Source organism: Equus caballus, chromosome 9 (genome assembly GCF_041296265.1).
Source record: "Equus caballus isolate H_3958 breed thoroughbred chromosome 9, TB-T2T, whole genome shotgun sequence".
Lineage (NCBI taxonomy): Eukaryota > Metazoa > Chordata > Mammalia > Perissodactyla > Equidae > Equus > Equus caballus.
Window position 1 is genome coordinate 64011420 of NC_091692.1, and position 18504 is coordinate 64029923.

The window sequence follows — 18504 nt, forward strand, 5'->3', positions numbered from 1 at the left end:
AATAGTTAGGGAGGCAATAAAGAGGTCAAGGCAGCAGTTATCAAATAAATGAATAGAATATGCTTTCCCAGATGCCACTTGAGGGAAAACACTTTGGAAGGTCCAAAGGAAATAAGAAACTTAAATTAAGATTGTCAAGGCTAAGAAAGCCACTTCTGGAGGCATAAATACAATCAAACAGAGCTATTGGAGCTTACAGAGCTATTGGCCTTAAACTCATTCTGAAAGCAGAAATGGGATTCTGTGGGCACCTTTTAGGGAGTGAAACTGCCTCAGTTATTTCACCTAGGGATCCGTTGCTTTACTTGTTACTCTCTCCCAAGTGCAGTTCTAAGAGCTGTGATACTCTTTTCCACCCACCCCCCTTCTTTCAACCACCTAGTTCCACTTTCCAAATATATGGCGCTGAATCTACCATAAAACTATTTTATCATTCATTGAGTGTTCTCTGTATGTAGCTCAGTACTGAATAGGAATTTAATGTCCCTGACTTCAAGGAGCCTATAATCTACTTTGGGAGGCAACACATACATGCATAAAAGATACAGCATAAGGCAAGTCAAGGCAGTGTTTGTAGAAACTGACATTGTCAAAGAGACGGTCTTCAGCTGGGCCTTAGGGATGGTGGAGTGGACATTCTTGGCTCGATAACGAATTTTCATTACCTGCTTTCCCTTTACTAGCAGCATCCAGACTTTACCTGGATGACAGCCTCAACCATAAGCCCCAGTACTTTGGAGGATGCTGATCCCATCTCAAGCTTCAGATGGAGCCTGTAGTTGGTTTAATCCAAGCAATGGCACATTCCACTTCCTGTGGGCATTTCATTATTTGGTTGGGACTGGGGTGGGGGATGGGAAGAGGAGGATATGACCCACTCAAGGTGAATTTCAGGACTTTTGTTTGGAATGCTGGGAAGAATCTCTCTCTTCTTCCAACAACAAGGTGCATGGATGTGAAGCCTCGAACTACTCGAGCTATTTTTCCAGATGTAAGTCCGCCTGAGGGCCAAGGAAATATAGAGGAGTGCACTGCCAAGACAACTGCAAAGAAACAGAGGTAGAGTCACTGGATCAAGCCAATCTGAAACCTGTCTTACCACTAGACCAATATATTTCCTTACTGTTTAACCTAGTTTAGACTGGTTTCTTGTTTCATGTAGCTGAAAGCTTTCTGATTTAGATGGGTACATTTCAAAGAAGTAAAGAGGCTGCGGTATTCAGGCATAGTGATATGAAGAGATGCAAATAAGTCAGGAACCTCTCGAAGATAAAGAGTAGACCAATATATTTGGGGTGGAGAGTCTATAGAATGCAATAGTAAGGGCAAGTGTAAAAAAGAGTGGTTCAGAGGCAGATGTGGAAAAATTTGAAACTCTGGCTACAGATTTTGGACTTGTTTTGTGGGCAGGTCAGTTAACAAGTTTTGATTGGGAAATGTAAGAATAACAAACATTTATTGAACACTTACAATATGCCAGGTATTGTACATGTATTACTTCATTTAATTATTGAAATCTTTAGTGAGGTGCCTTTTCCTTGTTTGACAGATGAGGAATGTGCTTAGTAACATGGTTAGTAAGAGACAGAGCTGAGATTAGAATCCTTGCATGCTGGCACTCTTAACTATTGTTTTAGTTTGCCTCCTACATGTCATAATAAAAGCGGTGTTTTCAAAAAGGTTTATCTGGTAGCAGTGCACAGAACGATTTGGAAGGGAAGGGTAGAAGAGATTGAAGCAAGGGAATATAGTTCTGGAACAAAATTTTAGAACTGTGAAGAGAACATAGTGATAATCTTGTCCAGTCCTATTCATTTTATAGAGGACTTTGAGGCTCAATTATTGTGATACCTAAAATGACGTAACTAATTAGTAGTATACTTACTCAGAGTCCAGTGCTTTTACTCCTGCGTTATGGATAGGATATTGCAATTATTTGAGGGGGGTGTGATAATAATCTAGGTTAGAGTGGTGGCAGTGAGAATAATTTAAGGTGTATCTTTGAGATATTATAAAGAAATAATTGATAGCGTGTAGGGGTTAATTAGATGTAAGAAAAACCACAGATGTTCTTGACATTCCTGCCCTAGGAGATGTGGAGGGAAATGATGACTCCAGTGACAGAAAAATGGAAATCAGAAAAGGAACTGGTGTTTTTGTTGTTTGGGAAGGGAATAGTTGATAAGTTCTGTTTTAGGCATATTAAGTTTGAGGCGGGAGCAGAACTCTCAAGTATAAAATGCTGCATAGACAGCTGAGAATGAAGGACTGAAACTAGAGATACAGTTTTAGATATTAATTTCATTGAGGTAGTAGTTGAAACTGTAATTTTATCATTAAACATAAAGCGAAAGTAAAACAAAGCAAAGGCATTATTATTATTAATATTATTATTAATCTCCTGCATCTACCTAGGGTTCTTTCAGTTACTTGAAAAAACTTTAGGAGAATAAACCTGCAGTTACTTTGAAAAAGCTTTTGTAATGGTTGTACTAGACTTAGATAAAAATCCTCCATTCAATGGTGGAGAAAGGATATGCAATACCATGCTTAACCTTGTGCCCTATTATGGTCATCAATTCAATACACATTTATATGTTAGAAACTCTATTTATCAGGCAATTAATTCCTATATGTGTATATTTTAACAGTATGATGGCCAAAGTCCTTCTATGTCACTTTTAACACTGCTTCCCTTTTATCAAAGATTCTCATCTATAGTTTTAGGGTCAAATCTGGATATATCTCAATCACCCTTGTAATAGCAATTCTTTTTGAGTCTATTTCCCCCACATTTTGTGTCTGCATAAAAAAAGTAAAATTTACCACCTTCAAAATTTGCCATTTTCTTCCTTTTGCTTGCTCTAACGTGATTTTCATCTGTGAATCTGAAAGATCACTTACTCACTTTCACATTTCACAGTGTATTTTCTGATCATGAAAAAAATCACTCGAAATGTAAAGATTTCAAAAATAAGTTGATATAAATGAAAACTAAAGAATACTCAACATTCTTTTTCTGCTGATATAGAAATACTATGGTTATTTCCCCAACATCTGTTTCACACTTCCCCCATTATGTGGCAACCATGTGATCTGGGTGGGCCAAGCCTATCAGTTAATCCCATTCTCTTGCTACAATGATGGATTCAGGTTAATCAGACCTAAATCATCAGAGCTCGCCTTGGCCCCAGGGATGAAGGAGAAGTGCTCCAATCAGTACACAGTTTAGAACATCTGTTGAAGGGGTATGGGTCAGATATGGTGAGGTCCTGATGGTTTTTGCCAGTCATATTACATCAGTGAAAGGAATCGTTGTTAGAATAAAGTTAACACCACTGACAGTGAAGTACAGATCCAGAATGAAACTAAGTCCCTGATAAAACATAACTAGACTGCTGGATCAACCAATTCTGAAACTTTACCTACTTCTGGATTTTCTAGTTAAATGAACCAATAAATTCCTTATTGTTGGTCAGTTTGTGCTGAATTTTCCTTTATACATCACTGAAAGCATCCCAAGGGGTAAAGCATTCTTTCTCTATTGGTAAGCTAACTGTAGTTACGGGGAAAAGTACTGGAATAGACTCCATCTGTAAACTTCTGTACTCAGTTTTTCCTTCTTGACTAAACTACTCATGGCAGTCGAACAAGGCTTTAAAATTGAAGCTTATTTATCCATTGCTTACATAGGGGAATATGTCTGTTATCATTCTCACAGACTTACTTACAAATGAGCTCATTTTCTCAAGGGTGTTATGATCTTGAGACATCTTCTGGGATTTCCAAACCTTGGTGTTGTTTCTCAAAGGAAAATGATATTGTCGAGTCTGCCAAGATCTCCTCACTCTCAATACAGTTTTCAAATGTTTCCAATATAGTTTTCAAATGTTCCCATTTCTTAATTCATTGACTGTCACATTTAAAAAAAATTAAGGGGGAGCAGGGAGGGCAAAAGGGGTGATTAGGCTCACATGTGTGGTGATGGACTATAACTAGCTTTTGGGTGGTGAACATGATGTAATCTATACAGAATTTGAAATATATTATGACGTACATCTGAAAGCTATATAATGTTATAATCCAATGTTACTACAATAAAATTTAAAAAACCCAAAAAACACACAAAAAAATTAAAATATCTTACAAAAAGAAAAGGATACTTTTTAAAAGAAATAAAGATGAAAGACAACAGGAGGTTTTTTTAATGTTGACTCCTTGCAACACAGATGTCTAACTGAGCCTCTGACAGTGCCGTCCAATGGAAATTTCTTCTAAGACAGAAATGTTCTAGTTTGGTGTTATGCAAAACAGTAACCACTAGCCACATAAAACTATTGAGCCCTTGAAATGTGACTAGCATAACTGAAGAACTGAATTTTTAATGTTATTTAATTTTAATTAATATAATAATAAATTAATATAAATTTAAATTTATTCTATTTTTTTTTTTGAGGAAGATTAGCCCTGAGCTAACTACTGCCAATCTTCCTCTTTTTTTGCTGAGGAAGACTGACCATGCGCTAACATCCATGCCCATCTTCCTCTATTTTATACATGGGACGCCTACCACAGCATGGCTTTTGCCAAGTGGTGCCATGTCCGCACCTGGGATCCGAACTGGCAAACCCCAGGCTGCTGAGAAGTGGAACATGCGAACTTAACCGCTGCACCACCAGGCCAGCCCCTATTCCACTTTTTTTTGATGAGCAAGATTTGCTCTGAGCTAACATCTGTTGGCAATCTTCCTTTTTTTTTTTTTTTTGCTTGAGGAAGATTAGCCCTAAACTAACATCCATGCCAATCTTCCTCTATTTTGTATGTGAGTTGCCGCCACAGCATGGCTTGACGAGAGGTGTAGGTCTGCGCCTGAGATCCAAGCCCACTAACCCAGGCCGCCAAAGCAGAGTGCACTGGACTTAACCACTATGCCATGGGGATGGCCCCAAATTTAAATTTAAATAGCCACGTGTGACTAGTGTGGCTATGGCTAGTGGCTACCATATTGGGTAACACAGCTGTAGAACAACCTTAGACTATTACAGGGTTAAATAAAACAATGGCAAAAGTTTACTGTAGCCAAACAAGTGTACTTTTATAGTCTTTCTTATCTTTGGGATGCAGTTCAATATTGACTTTACCAGATTCTATTCATTTAAGTGAGACTATTGGAGTCGTGTGTGGACTCTCCTCTCTCTCTCTCATCTGTCACAGCTGATTGGTCACCAAGTCCTATTCGTCTTACATCTTAAAAATATCTTAAAGCTATCCCCACTGTTCCATCTCCATTACCACTGTTCAGGTCCTATCTGACCTTTATTATTTCAAGAGCTTCCCAATTTTTCTCCTTATGACCACTCTTGCTTCTCTCCATTTCATTTCCTACATGTTCACAGAGCAACCTTTCCTAAAAACAATCTCACCATATTACTTCCCTACTTTAGAATACATTCCATACTCAAAATGTGGTCCATGGATCAGTAGTATAGGAGGCATCACTTGGAGCTCATTAGAAATGCAGAATCTCAGTCTCCACCCCAAACTAACTGAATCAGAATCTACATTTTAATGAAATCTACAAAAGTGATTATTATGCATGTTCAAGTTTGAGAAGACTGTCGAAGGATGCAGTCCAAAATCCTTAGCATATCTTAGGGGTTCCAGTCCACCTCAGTTTCAGCCTCATCTCCAGCAGCTGCACCTTCCCAATCTCTTAAGAACCCATACTCCAGGGGCCAGCCCAGTGCCGCAGTGGTTAAGTTCACACATTCTGCTTTGGCAGTCCGGGGTTCGCCGGTTCAGATCCTGGGTGCGGACATGGCACCACTTGGCAAGCCATGCTGTGGCAGGTGTCCCACACTTAAAGTAGAGGAAGATGGGCACAGATGTTAACTCAGGGTCAGTCTTCCTCAGCAAAAAGAGGAGGATTGGCAGCAGATGTTCAGGGCTAATTTTCCTCAAAAAAACAAAAAACTCATACTCCAAGTCATACAGATACTCTGCAATTCTGTGTATTCATCTTTGTTTCTCTGCCTAAATAACTTTTTTTCCTGGTCTTCAAAAAACCCATTCAAAAATTTTCTTGCTGTGGTTTCTTGTAAGAGTTGGGTATACCCTCTTTGTACTCCCACAGAATTTTATAGATACGTCTTTTATAGCACGTACCACAATGGATTGTATGTATTTGTGTGTTTATCATACTAGACTGGACTTTTTGAGGTTGTCATTATTTCTTATACAGTTATGTTGTTCTCACTAGTTCCCAATACATGCTTGCTGTTTTAATGATATGTTTCAGAAGTGAGTTTTAGTTAATGGTATTATTTCATAGAATCATTACATTTGAAAAGTAGAAGGAATCTTACTGATGACCTTGTAGAGGATTTTTATTTTATGAGATGAAAACTGAAGCCCCCAAAGTTGAATGACTTTTCCAAAATTATTGGCATGGTGACATTTTTTCTGTATGTACTAGGCATCCCATAAAATATCCAGCCAATAAATATGATAAACTTATTTTTCTCTCACTGGTATTTGGATGAACTAAATTTCCCTTGTCTAAGTAAGGTAAAGACTCTAATAAACTTGGATTACTCTTGATCTTTTCTACTAATCTTTTCTTCACCTTTCCCTGTGGGAAATGACAGGACTCTTTTCTATCTCCCTTTCAGTTTAGTGTTATACGACGCTAATCAGAAAGATAGTGAAGCAATTAGGGATGCGGCACCATCAGTACACAGCTGATAGTAAGCTTTGCATCTCCTTTCATCAGATCTAGGATGTGGTTTCTTGAATTTCAGTGTCTGGCAGAGTAAAGGACATGGATGAAGGCAGTTGGATCAGGCACCATCTAGATAAGACTAAAGCAATCCTCGTAGGCAGAGGGAGACATCTGAAGTATATAGCAGCCAGTTTACAATGTGGAAGATAAACCCACTCTTTGTCTCTGAAAGCCACAATATTGTGGGAAATCTTGGATTGCAGGCTATTCCAAAATGATTACATTTTGGCCAAGACTTTTATAATCACTTCCTACATGCTTTCAAATAAACAACTATTATCTTTTCTTCTATTTGGGGAGCTTGTTATGACTTTACCTTCTTGCGCTGTATTTCAGCCCACGTTGATGACTTCTATATCAATTACTATGCTTGCCTTACAAATCCTAGGCAGTTTGATTCATTTTTGCCATGAGTCTTCATTAGAAGATGGGCTCAGTATTCCTATTAGTAATTTCTGGATTCCAGCTGGGGTCAAAATCTTATACTAGAGAAGAATATAATCTAATCAGAGTGATTTATTCTTTTCTTTTTAATTTGCTCTTTTCTAATGGAGAATTCATTAACTCTATTTCAACCAAATTTATTAAATGTCCAGCATGTAGCATGGTAATTACAGGATGGCTATGCCATAGACTTTTACTCTAGGAATATACTGTTTGAATTTTATAGATTTTCCAAACTCATTATATATTGTGCATCTGAGCCTAATCCATATTACACTAAATACAGCATGACCATAAAATTTGAGGTACAAACTGGGATACTTTTGAGAGTGAAAGGAGTTGCAATTAATAATAACACCTGATCAACAAATTAAACAAGAACTGTCCTGGGCAAACTGGCATAGTATCAGGCAAACTGGAGCATATGGCCACCTTATTAAACATTAGATTCTAATTTTTTTTTGAATTTTAAATATGATTGCTATTAGGGAGCAGTTTGGGCTAAATGGAACTGTTTTATTATGCCTATTATATGCCAGAGACTGCAGCAAAAGTATACTCAGATTTTAGTCAGGGAAACAGAATATATACACATAAACATATTAAGCAACTGTATATAGTGGCATGAACACTGGACAGGGAACCACGAGAGCTAGATTTGAAAATTGCCTTGAAATTCACTCTTTTCTTTCGGTCAAATCACTTAATCTCTAAGGCTGTTTTCTTTTTTTTGGTGAGCAAGATTGACCCTGAGCTAACATCTGTGCCAATCTTCCTCTATGTTTTATGTGGGATGCTGCCACAGCATGGCTTGATGGGCTGTGTGTAGGTCTGTGCCTGGGATCCAAACCTGTGAACCCTGAGCCGCGAGGTGGAGCATGTGAACTTAACCACTACGCCACTGGGCCAGCCCTACTCAGGCTGTTTTCTTACCTATAAAATGGAATGATACTAATACTTCGTAGGCTGATGGGAGAAGGTGATAAAAAACGTGAAAGCAGAGAACACAGCTAACACAACAAACAATAAATGTTTGATAAAGGGTTATCTGAGTTTGTTGATTTCCTAGTTTAAAGAAAGGCAGACAGAGTGGAAGTTAGAGACTTTTATTCTCTTTCTAAAAACTTCTATCATGAAGAATTTTTTACTATCTTCCATGGCCAATTTTGCTCCATTCACACCTCCATCAATATTGTTTTGAAGCAAATCTCAGCTATCACATAATTTTATCCACAGGTATTTCAGTATGTATCACTAAGGATTCTTTATTTTTTTTAACATCATCACAATATCATTATTAACATAAAAACCCCCAGTAATTCCATATTATCATCAAGTAGCTACTTACTGTCCAAATTTCCAATTCCCTTATAAAAATTTTTTCCAGTTTTTTTAAAAAATCAAGATCCAAATGAGGTCTACCGATCCTTGCACTTGGTTGATGTCTTTTAAGTCTCATTTAAATTACAGATTCTCCCTCCGTCTCTTTATCTTTTCCTTGCAATACATTTGCTGAAAAAACTGGGTTTTGTCCTGTAGAGTGTTCCATAGATTACAATCCCATGGTGCAGTTTAATATGTTCCTCTGTCCTCAGCATTTCCTGTAAATTGCGGGTGGATCTAGAAGATGTTCAAATTCAGGTTTGGTTCTTTTTTTTTTGGCAAAACAACTTCACAGGTTAAGTTGTGTTCGTCTATCAGGAAGCACATAATGCCTGGTTGATTATGTTTTATGATGTTAGCAGCTGTTGCTGTTTAATTGATATTTAATGCCTAGATCTATTTGTTCACTAGGGGTTTTTAATTTATTTCTGATCTTATAAAAGTCACTTTTTTTTTTACTTCTGGTGGTCAGAATTGTAATTAAGATGAAGATGTAATTAGGAAAACTATAACATTGTTATGTCTATACGCCCCAACCTCTATTGTTGTCCTATTTTAAAGATGTGCTCATTGATTGCTAGGAGGGAACAAAAAATAGAAATAACTTTCTAAGGCTATAAATGAAAGATGACTAGAATATGGTTTTCCCTGATCCTTTTAATATAAATGGCTCTATGGGTTTTATGACATAATAATTAAAAAGTAAGCTCCTATATTGCTAAATACAAGACAAATAATTAATAAAGCTTATCTACACTAACATCCACTAAATTTTTCATTACTTCTTGGCCTCAAATCCTAATAATTAAATGGTACTAATCTCTAGCTTCTTTTCTAGGAACAAATAATGTATTCTTTCTCTGATGTTGTGCTCTTTTGTTATCACTAATGTAATACTGTTATTTTAATTTAAAATGACAGTATGGTCCTATAACCACAGCTAAGTACTTAGAGTTACTTTTCCACTGACACTGAATAACTTTTGATGAACAAGTCATATTCTTCCACCCAGTTCCTGGTCAAGAAATAACATGTTGTCATCTGACAACTGGCAAAGATGAACAGTCAGCTGTGGCCACTGCACTGACTGACTCACCCAGGGATTAAACCATGACCTTGGCCTCATTATCATGCTGTTATAATCTACTGGGAAAAATAGTCAGAAAAATAAATTCTGAAGACAGGAAGTAAAAATTTCTGCTATTTGTGTCTCCAAGCCTAAAGCACTGCACATCTGTGTCCTTTCAGTAATTCTATTAGCAGGTGTTTTAGATACGGAGGAGGAACTAAAGGCAGAATATTCTTCTGAAAGTCAAAGCTGATCATGTCACTTCTCTGGCCCAAAAAACCTCTACTGCCTGTCTAATGACTATAGGAAAGTTCAAATTCTTCAGGAAAGCATATAAGGTTGTAGCATAATCTTGTTACAACCTATTTCTCCAGCTTTATCTCTTGCTATGACTCCCTGCCTCCCTCGCTTCATACTCCAATAATAGTGATTCTTTTCATTATTTTATGACTGCTCATGTAATTGTGCAGTGTATATTTATTGAGTCCCTATAATATATGAGACAGTCTGATAGGCCTTGGGGAAACCAGAGAGAAAGGCATATTCCTTGTCTTTAAAGGATTCATGGTCTAGTTAGAGACAGACAAGGAAATGAATGGCTACAACACTGTGTGGCAAGTGCTATCTGTGGGCAAGGTATGTACAGTGCTAAGGAGCCTGGCGCAAACAGGTGGAAGGAGGAGAAAGGGAGGGATGAGCATATGGTGGAGAAGACAAAGAAGTTAACTGACTGAGAGGAAGTTTATGGGAGAGGGAGTAGAAAAAGTGATCTAAGCTGAGGAAATAGAAAGTCAGAGAGATGAGAAACTACACATTCAATAAAGTGCAAATAGGTTGTCATGGCTGAAGAGGGGGATGTGATGGTAGGCTGGGTTGGAGATAAAGCTACAGAGGTAGGCAGGAGTGGAATCCTAAAGGAACCTATCTACTTTGATAAAGAGCTTAGATCTTACTTCTCTGTACCTGTGCTTCCCTCTTTTGAGAATGCTTTTTCCTTTTCTCCTACTCAACTTAAAACAATGATGATGACAAATTCTTTCCGCAGAAATTGATTCAACAAGTATTTGTTGGAAGACCTATTATGTGCCACGTACTGTTCTAGGTGCTTGGGATACTTTGGTAAAAATCTTGCTCTGTCCGTGTGCTTATATTCTAGTAAGGGAAGCTGATGAGTAATGATAAACATAGTAAGTTGGGATATTATTCAACCTGGAGTAAAACTAAAGTTGCCAGACAGTAGCAAATGCTATGGAAAAAAGAAAAAAGTAGGATAAGGTAAAGGAGATCAGAGTGGTGATGGAATGGGTGGGGCAAGCTGGAGTATTAAACAGGATGGATAACCAAGCAAAAACTTGAAGGAGAAGAGAGAGTTATCCAAATGAATATCTTGGTGAACAGTGTTCCAGGCAGAGGAAACAGCTAGAGGAAAGCCTAAAGAAAGCAGTAAGAGTTGAGGTCAGAGAGATCTTGTGGGACTTGTAGGGCATTTAAGGAGGTTAGCTCCGACTGAGTAAAACGGGGAGCCACAACAGGATTTTGACCAGTGGAGTGGTATGATCTGACTAACGTTTTAGGAGCCTTGCTCTTTATGCTGTGCTGAGAAAAGACTGTAGAGCCACAATGAAAGAAGCAGGGAGATCTGTTATGAGAAACTGTAGAAATGCCAACTATCTATGAATATTTGTGTGCAGTAGGAGAGCTGCAATGATTCCAAGTATTGTGAGGCAGCCAGATATCCTAGCAGAGTACTGAGTCCTCAGTAGATTCTACTGATGTGATTATTTTAGTTTATGATTTTAGTTTAGATATTCTTCCTATAACGTATTCAGTAGATTATAAGTAAGTAGCCCTTACTCACAAGTAAAAATGGAAATCCACAGACTCACAGGCTTCACAAACTTGTGTTCCTATAGGAACTGAAGAAAGGATTTACATTTTGGGATTAGTTTGTGGCCTCTCAAGAAGACTTTGGGAATTCAATGATGAAGGTGGCCAGTTACTTTTAAAGTTAAAGAAGAACAGCGCAATTTCAACTCAACTTCAAATGTGTTCATATATTGAGAGACATGTCCAAGTCACACAACGCCATACAGGATACAGTGAGATGTGATAAACATGTCAGGTAGAATGCTAATTCAGAGCAAACAAAACACCTCTAAGATCCATTTTGTAATAAACCAAAAGATAGAGCTCTTTTGAAGATATTTTACTCTAGTTCTGAGCATAGCAGTCTTATGTTAAATTGGGCCTACTACATTGAAAAGCAGCCCATTTAAAATTCTATAAGATATATATTCTAGCTATAAGATATATAAATGCTGTGACAAATTTGTATTTTGAAAAGGTGTATGAATCAGGGTGGAAGATGATTTTAAGATACTTCCACTCCTGAGGATTCCCTTTAATAGGAAAAAACACATGTAGTTGTAGTAAAGAAACGTAAAAAGGAAACACAGTAAGAGCAAGCTCACACACTTCTGCTTCAATCCTGTAAGAAGTCTGATGTCCCAGTGATATCGGCTCATGCACATCGTATTTCATATGCTGGCGCTGTCTCTAGGCAGGTGAGAAGCAGTGAGGGTTCCAGGAGACATAGCCACAGACACCCAGCATGCTATGTGACTGGTAGAAAACAGTGCAGGGTCCAGGATGTGACTCTCTACTGTAAAGGAAGCCAAAATTGTCCAATTTGGACAACCACTTTTAAGTTCACATTTTATGTATGTACTCAAAATAACTGAGCTATTTTAACCTCAGGGTTTCAGCCTCAGAGTAATGTGTGTATTCTGGCTTCTATTTCTGCTTGAGTTGATAGTTGAGTTGATAGTCGCTGGTGTCACTTCTTCAAATCTGGCTCAGAAATAGTTGAGTAAGGTAGAGTGTTCCACCCATCCTTTTTGATATTTTTAGTTCTGCTCTCCTTTCTTTTAAAGGAGTTCTTTGTGTATCTTAGTAGCACTAAAATACTAGTAGTAGGGTTTCCTAGGCTAAAATCACAGATGTCTATTTACTGGTACCTGTCATTGCATATGAGTAGAAAGGAAAATGTGATATTATTAGAAGACTCAATATTTCAATTTTAGGTAAAAAAAATTCAGTCTCTCTAGAAGTGTTCTTTTTTGCTTGTTTTCCACTTCCCAGTTTCTTTTCCTTTATCTATTTTGTAATGCACATAGTGTAGTTCTCAACCTTTGCTATACATTAGTCACTTCGGGAATGTTCAAAATACACCCACCACCAGGGTCCCAACCCCAGAGATTGATTCATTTGATCTAGGATTGGACCCTGGTGATATTTTAAAAAATGATCCAGGTAGGTTTAATGTGCTGCCAGGGTTCAAAACCATCATGGTTTCAAACAGAGTCAAATTATCTAGGTTCTAGTTGCAGTGCTGCCATTTACCAGCTGGCTGATCTTAGTTCTCAATTTCCCATAGGGTGATGAGGTTGGATTAGAGATTCATAAAAATTCTGTAACTCTAAACCAAAATTAAATAAATTGGGATTCATATGATCTCATCTAGTTTGCTCAGCTCCAAAGAGATGAAAACCGAATTATCTGGAGTATGAGAGGTTGGTTTGAAGCAGGTGAGTAATAATAATAATAATTAACTTAAAAAAGCTCATAAGTAAACTTTTCTCTCTTTCCTCTTCCAAATTACAAGGCATGGGAGAAAAGAAACATAGAAATTTAAGCTTAGAAATCACAAGAGACTTGTAGGGCTGCTTTGTCTATCCCCAGCTCTCTTAAATTGGGATCTAGTCAGATGGTACCTGGGGAACAGAGGGAGGAGGGAGAGAGCTTACTACACACCAAGAAGACACATATAATACAAACCCCAAAGGCCTTACACTACTCACCAGACCATAATCTGGCCTGGTGCAAAGAGCGCGAGCGTGGAAGGCGGCGTAGGGATGTGTACACATACGTGAACCCCCCCACCCCTCGTCATCCCCTGCGCTTACCGAGAGCGCCCACAAGAGAGGGTGATCCTTGGCGACCAGCCTCGAGCCGGGTCCACCCAGGCCTCACCTCTACCCTGCCCCGCCCGCTCCTTGCCCCGCCCCCACCCAGAGCGTTGTCTGGGCGGCGCTCAACCCCACCGAGAGCAGAAGGCGGCGGCGGCCACTGTCGTTCCCCGGGAGCTGGTTTTCGACCTCTTTCACCGAACCCGTCTCTGTGCTTGGGAAACCAGACTCTGACTCTGACCCGATCTCCCCGCTTCTCTGCTGCTTCTCTCTATTCTAGGCCCGCCAAAAAGGGCCAAATGGACCGAAGCCCTTGGCCCAAGCGCCGGCCCCTCCTCGCTCTCCGGATGGTCCTTAGTCCCGGGACTCTCAGAGCCTCCTGCCTCCTCCTCCTCACACTTCTCTCAGACAAACCCTAACTCCCCCAATCTCACCTCCCCACTTCTCCACGCTCCCACCAGCTCCCCTCAGTACCTCTCCGCACGTCCTTTGCCACCAGCCCTATTTTCCAGAGCTTCCACATCCTGGGTGCCCGCGTCCCCCGCCCCCGCGCCGCGTCCCAGGTCCTCGACATCACCTGCTCTCCCCACTCGCTCATACTTCCCTCTCCCTCCCCTCAGGTAACCCCTTGCGGCCCCCCACCCCGGGGACCCCCCTCTCCACGCTACGCTCTCCCTCATTCCAGGACCCCGCCCACGACACCTCGGGAGCCCCTCTACGCGCTCACTCTTTCACCGCCGGGCCCGGATGTCCCCCCAGCGTTCCCTCCTTTCCAAACCCCTGGGCAGCCCCAATCCCCGGTCACAGCCCATCTCCGGACCTGACACTCCCCCTCCCCCCAGACGCTGCCACTCCTTTACCTCCCGACCTGACCCACCGGGCTCTCCCCTCCGCCCCGGCTCGCCGTCCTTCCCCACTCCCGGGCGCCCCCACTTGCTCACACTCTCCACGCCCTCCCCCCCGTCCCCCCCCCCCGCCCCCCCGCCCCGGCCCCAGCCCGCAGATCGCGCCCGGGAGGGGCAGTCGTTGCCCGCGGGGCGCCCGCCGTGCCCGGGCCTGGGCAGCCGGGAGGTGACGCCGCCCCCGCGGGAGGAGCCCGGGAGGCGGAGGGGCGGAGGAGGCGCGGGCGGCGGCACGGAGCGGCGGCGGCGGCAGCAGCAGCGGCGTAGGGCGCGGGCCCTCGACGCCGACTTCACGGACCCAAGGGGCGGCGGCGGCTGAGGGACCCCGGGCGGCGTGTGAGGAGGAGCGACCTGCGCCCGACCCTGCTACGCGTCGGAGCTCGCTCGGACCAGGGCGTTGGCAGCCGAGGGGCCCTGGCCCCGGCACTCTCCGTTGCTGGCCCTTGTCATCCCTTCTCTGCTTTCGCTTCTCCTCTCTAGCTCCGAGGGGTCTCCGGCGGCCGGCCTGGGCCCCGCGGCCCTCTCCGCTCCCTTTCTGGAGGGGTCCCCTCGCGGCGCCGGGGAGCCCTGTGACGCGTCAGCCGGCCGGTCGGCTGAGCCGCTTCTCCGGGAAATTAGCCCCTGCTGCCTCCCTCCCCTACCCTCTCGGCTCCCGCCTCGGCACCCCTTTGGCTCGCGGGACGCTTCGAGCGAGTTCCCGGGACTCGCCCTGGGGGCCGGTTCGCAGCTACCCCTCTCCCCGTTCGGGCGGCGCGCGGGCCCCCGCCCCCGCCGCGGCCGGACACCCTCGCGCCCCAGCCCGCGCCGCCTCCCGCCTGCTCCCTCCAGTCACCCCACCCTGAGCGGTCCGCGCCACCTTACTCCACCAGCCTCCCCGGGCGCTCCGCGCGCTCCGTGGCCAGGCCCGGCCTCCCGCTCCTCTCCCCCCGAAACTGCTCACTTGCCAGCCCTTCGCCCCTGGGAAGAAGAAACATTTCCCGGAGCGCTCTCCTCACCCTCCCTCCCCCCGCACTCGCCCTGCCCTCCCCCCGCTCTTTCTGTCTTGGGGGAGGGGGGCTGTCGCCTCGGATTGAAGGCCATTGATTTGTATGTATTTGTCCCAGCGCCGGAGGCTGCCCCAGCCGCCCGCGCGGGTGCCGCCGCCGCCGCCGCCGCCCGTGGAGTTGCCTCCCCGCTTCCCTAGGGTGGTTAGGCTCCACCAAAGATGTCGGCTCCTGTCGGGCCGCGGGGCCGCCCGGCTCCCACCCCGGTGGCCTCTCAGCGGCCTCTGCAGCCCGAGATGCCCGACCTCAGCCACCTCACGGAGGAGGAGAGGAAAATCATCCTGGCCGTCATGGATCGGCAGAAGAAAGAAGAGGAGAAGGAGCAGTCGGTGCTCAAGTAAGGACCCGGCTCCATCTTCCCGCCTCCCTCCCTGCCCTCCGCCCCCTCGGCCGCTGCCCTGCGGCCGCCTGCGCGCCCCGGATCGTCGCTCTCCCTCCCGCCGGCGGCGCCTGGGCCACGAGGGCTGCGGCCGGCGTCGGCCGCCGGGGCTGCTTTCTGGGTGTCAGGGCGCGGGGGTGTGTGTCGGGGAGGGAGGGCGCCGAGGCCAGCTGAGGTGAGGGTGGAGAGCCTTTGGGCGGTGTAATTTTCCCGGGCGTCCTTCCGGCTTTCCCGGCGGGCCAGTTCGGCTCCGGGGCCCGGGTGGGGCTGGGGCTGAACCCCGGCTCCGCGCGTCCCTTCTTTCCCGCCGCCCCCGTGCGGAGGCAGTGACTGGGGCAATGGATCCAATATGGCCGTGCACAGGTGCTCCCGGCCGGGACGCGGGCGAAGGCGCGCCGGCCGGGGATGCGGGTGCCGCCGGGGGCCCCTCGTCCCGCGCCTCCGCAGGGCGACTCTGACCCCAACGCAGAGAGGAGCAGCGCTGCCCACGGTCGCCGCGGGCAGGAGGGCGGCTGTGCGGGCGAGGGGCCTAAGCTCTGTCGCGTCTCGGGTGGGTGTGCGGCCGCCGCCATCTTCCAGCCCCTCCCCTTCGGCGGGTTCCAACACCCTGCGCTCTGCTGCTCTGTCTGTCTGCAACTAGTAAATCTGTTTAATCCTGAGGAGACTGTGAAGAGACTCCAGTTCCTCCGATTACTGCAGTTTGGGTTGCTTCCTACCCTGTGAAGTTCTATTATTCGTGCTTATAGTCTGGGCAGCTAGGATTTTGCCGAGGGTGGGAGAGGGAAAGCAGCGCCCAGGCAGCGGTTTAGCGGCTGTGTAACTTCAGCACCAGGGAACTGTCCAGACAGAGAGAGCTGTCGCTCTGAGACTCCTCTTCTTGTCAGTTTAGTAGAGATTTGTTTCTACAGGTTTGCTTTTAAATGTTTTATGGTTATTTGATTTCTCAGTTACTATGTGAGATTGTGTAGAAGATATGTAACCTTTTTATATTTTTCCAACTCAACTGTTTTTTTACTTGAAATGAATTAGTCACTAGGAGATTACCTCGCACAGTTTATATGCCAAAGATGGGACCGTTCTTTTGCCTGTTATCAAGTATGCTTTTCCCGTATTCTCCACAGAAACACACAATTGAAAGTGTAGAGTTCCTCTCTGAAGGAACTAACACACTGACCTCGCATGATGTAAATTTTAAAAACAGGTTGTTGAATTCAGTATTCTTTAATGTACTTATAAAGAAACAATTCTCTATTTTCACATTTTAATGAAAAATACAACTTTAAATAATTTATGGTAACAAATGTATCAAATATCTGTACATATTCGAGAAAAGTACTACTTCTCAAAAATTACTGAGGGAGTAGGAGAACAAATGTATTTCTGACGTATTAACTGAAATAAAGAAGAATTGCTTCTTCAAAGCTAATTTCTGGGTTTGAGTACTTGTTTGGGAATGTGATTTATTAGTAGGCTTGGGAAATGAAAAAAGGTTAAGAGATTTAAATAGCTTATTTCAACTAATGGGAGAATAAAGTATTATTTTTAAAAGCTTTTTGAGCATACTCCTAACTTTGCTTAACTTTACTATATATGCTGATAATGCCAAGCTTTTGGTGACTTAGAGTTTGATATTTAGATATATGAATCCATTTTTTACTGTGATTGCTTTAAAATTAGTGTTGCCAAAATGATGCTCAAATAAAATGTAGTTTTATTTCTTTGACCCCCATATGTATTTAAATATACAGTGTGTTTTTCTTTACAGTATGCTAAATCATAGTATTTATTGGATAGTTCACTATAGTTCTAAATCTATTTATTGTTCTAATATATAGAAATTTAAATTAACTTTAAGTTGTGAATTGAGAATTACTCATAATGAACAGTATATTAGGAAAATGTTGTGAAAGGGTTTTTTAGGTACCTATGTGTGCCTATATTACATTTCTATGTAAACCTGCATACTATGCAAATACATATAATGTTTGTGCATTCACATTTGCACAGTTTATGTAGAAACAAACATTCTCTACACATATATTCACACAGTATATGAAATTACATTGATGAAAAATCTATTCATATTCATTTAAAATATCTATCTGCATTTCTACCTAACTTAGTCTTGGAAGGGTTTATACCTCAAAACAGCCTATATGGGTTCACAATTATTTTTGTATTCATTTTGACAAGAAGTTCTTTGGAGGTTAAAGCATAATATATTTGAAAATTTAATTTTGAACATTCTTTAAAAATGCTTTTGGCTTTTGTAATAAAATAAGATTAGGCAAGGAAAATGAGCGAAAGAGCAGACTTTATAACAGAGTTGTGATAGAGATAAAACCTTTTGAAGAATTTGACAATTTATTAAGCAGTATATTATCAATATTGGATATTAAGTTACCAATACTATATCTAGGAAAAAATAATACTAATTTTCTTCAATGATTATTATTTCCCATTAAGTTTTAGGGGCCATTTATCTGGTCATGACCACATTATCTTTTGTTTCTTTTTAGTGATGTCCATTTAATT

General features: G+C 42.7%; 1 protein-coding gene across 33 annotated transcripts in view; it reads left to right on the forward strand.

The window, feature by feature from the left end:
* Nucleotides 1-15521: 15521 nt before the first annotated feature.
* The window catches only part of RIMS2 (regulating synaptic membrane exocytosis 2), a 572519-nt gene continuing 569536 nt past the window's right edge, over nt 15522-18504 (forward strand). For all 33 annotated transcript variants that reach the window (XM_070221631.1, XM_070221642.1, XM_070221652.1 and 30 more), the window contains exon 1: nt 15522-15927. In XM_070221631.1, coding sequence (XP_070077732.1) covers nt 15752-15927 — 176 coding nt within the window. In that variant the 5' untranslated portion in view covers nt 15522-15751. The remainder of the gene's footprint in view (nt 15928-18504) is intronic.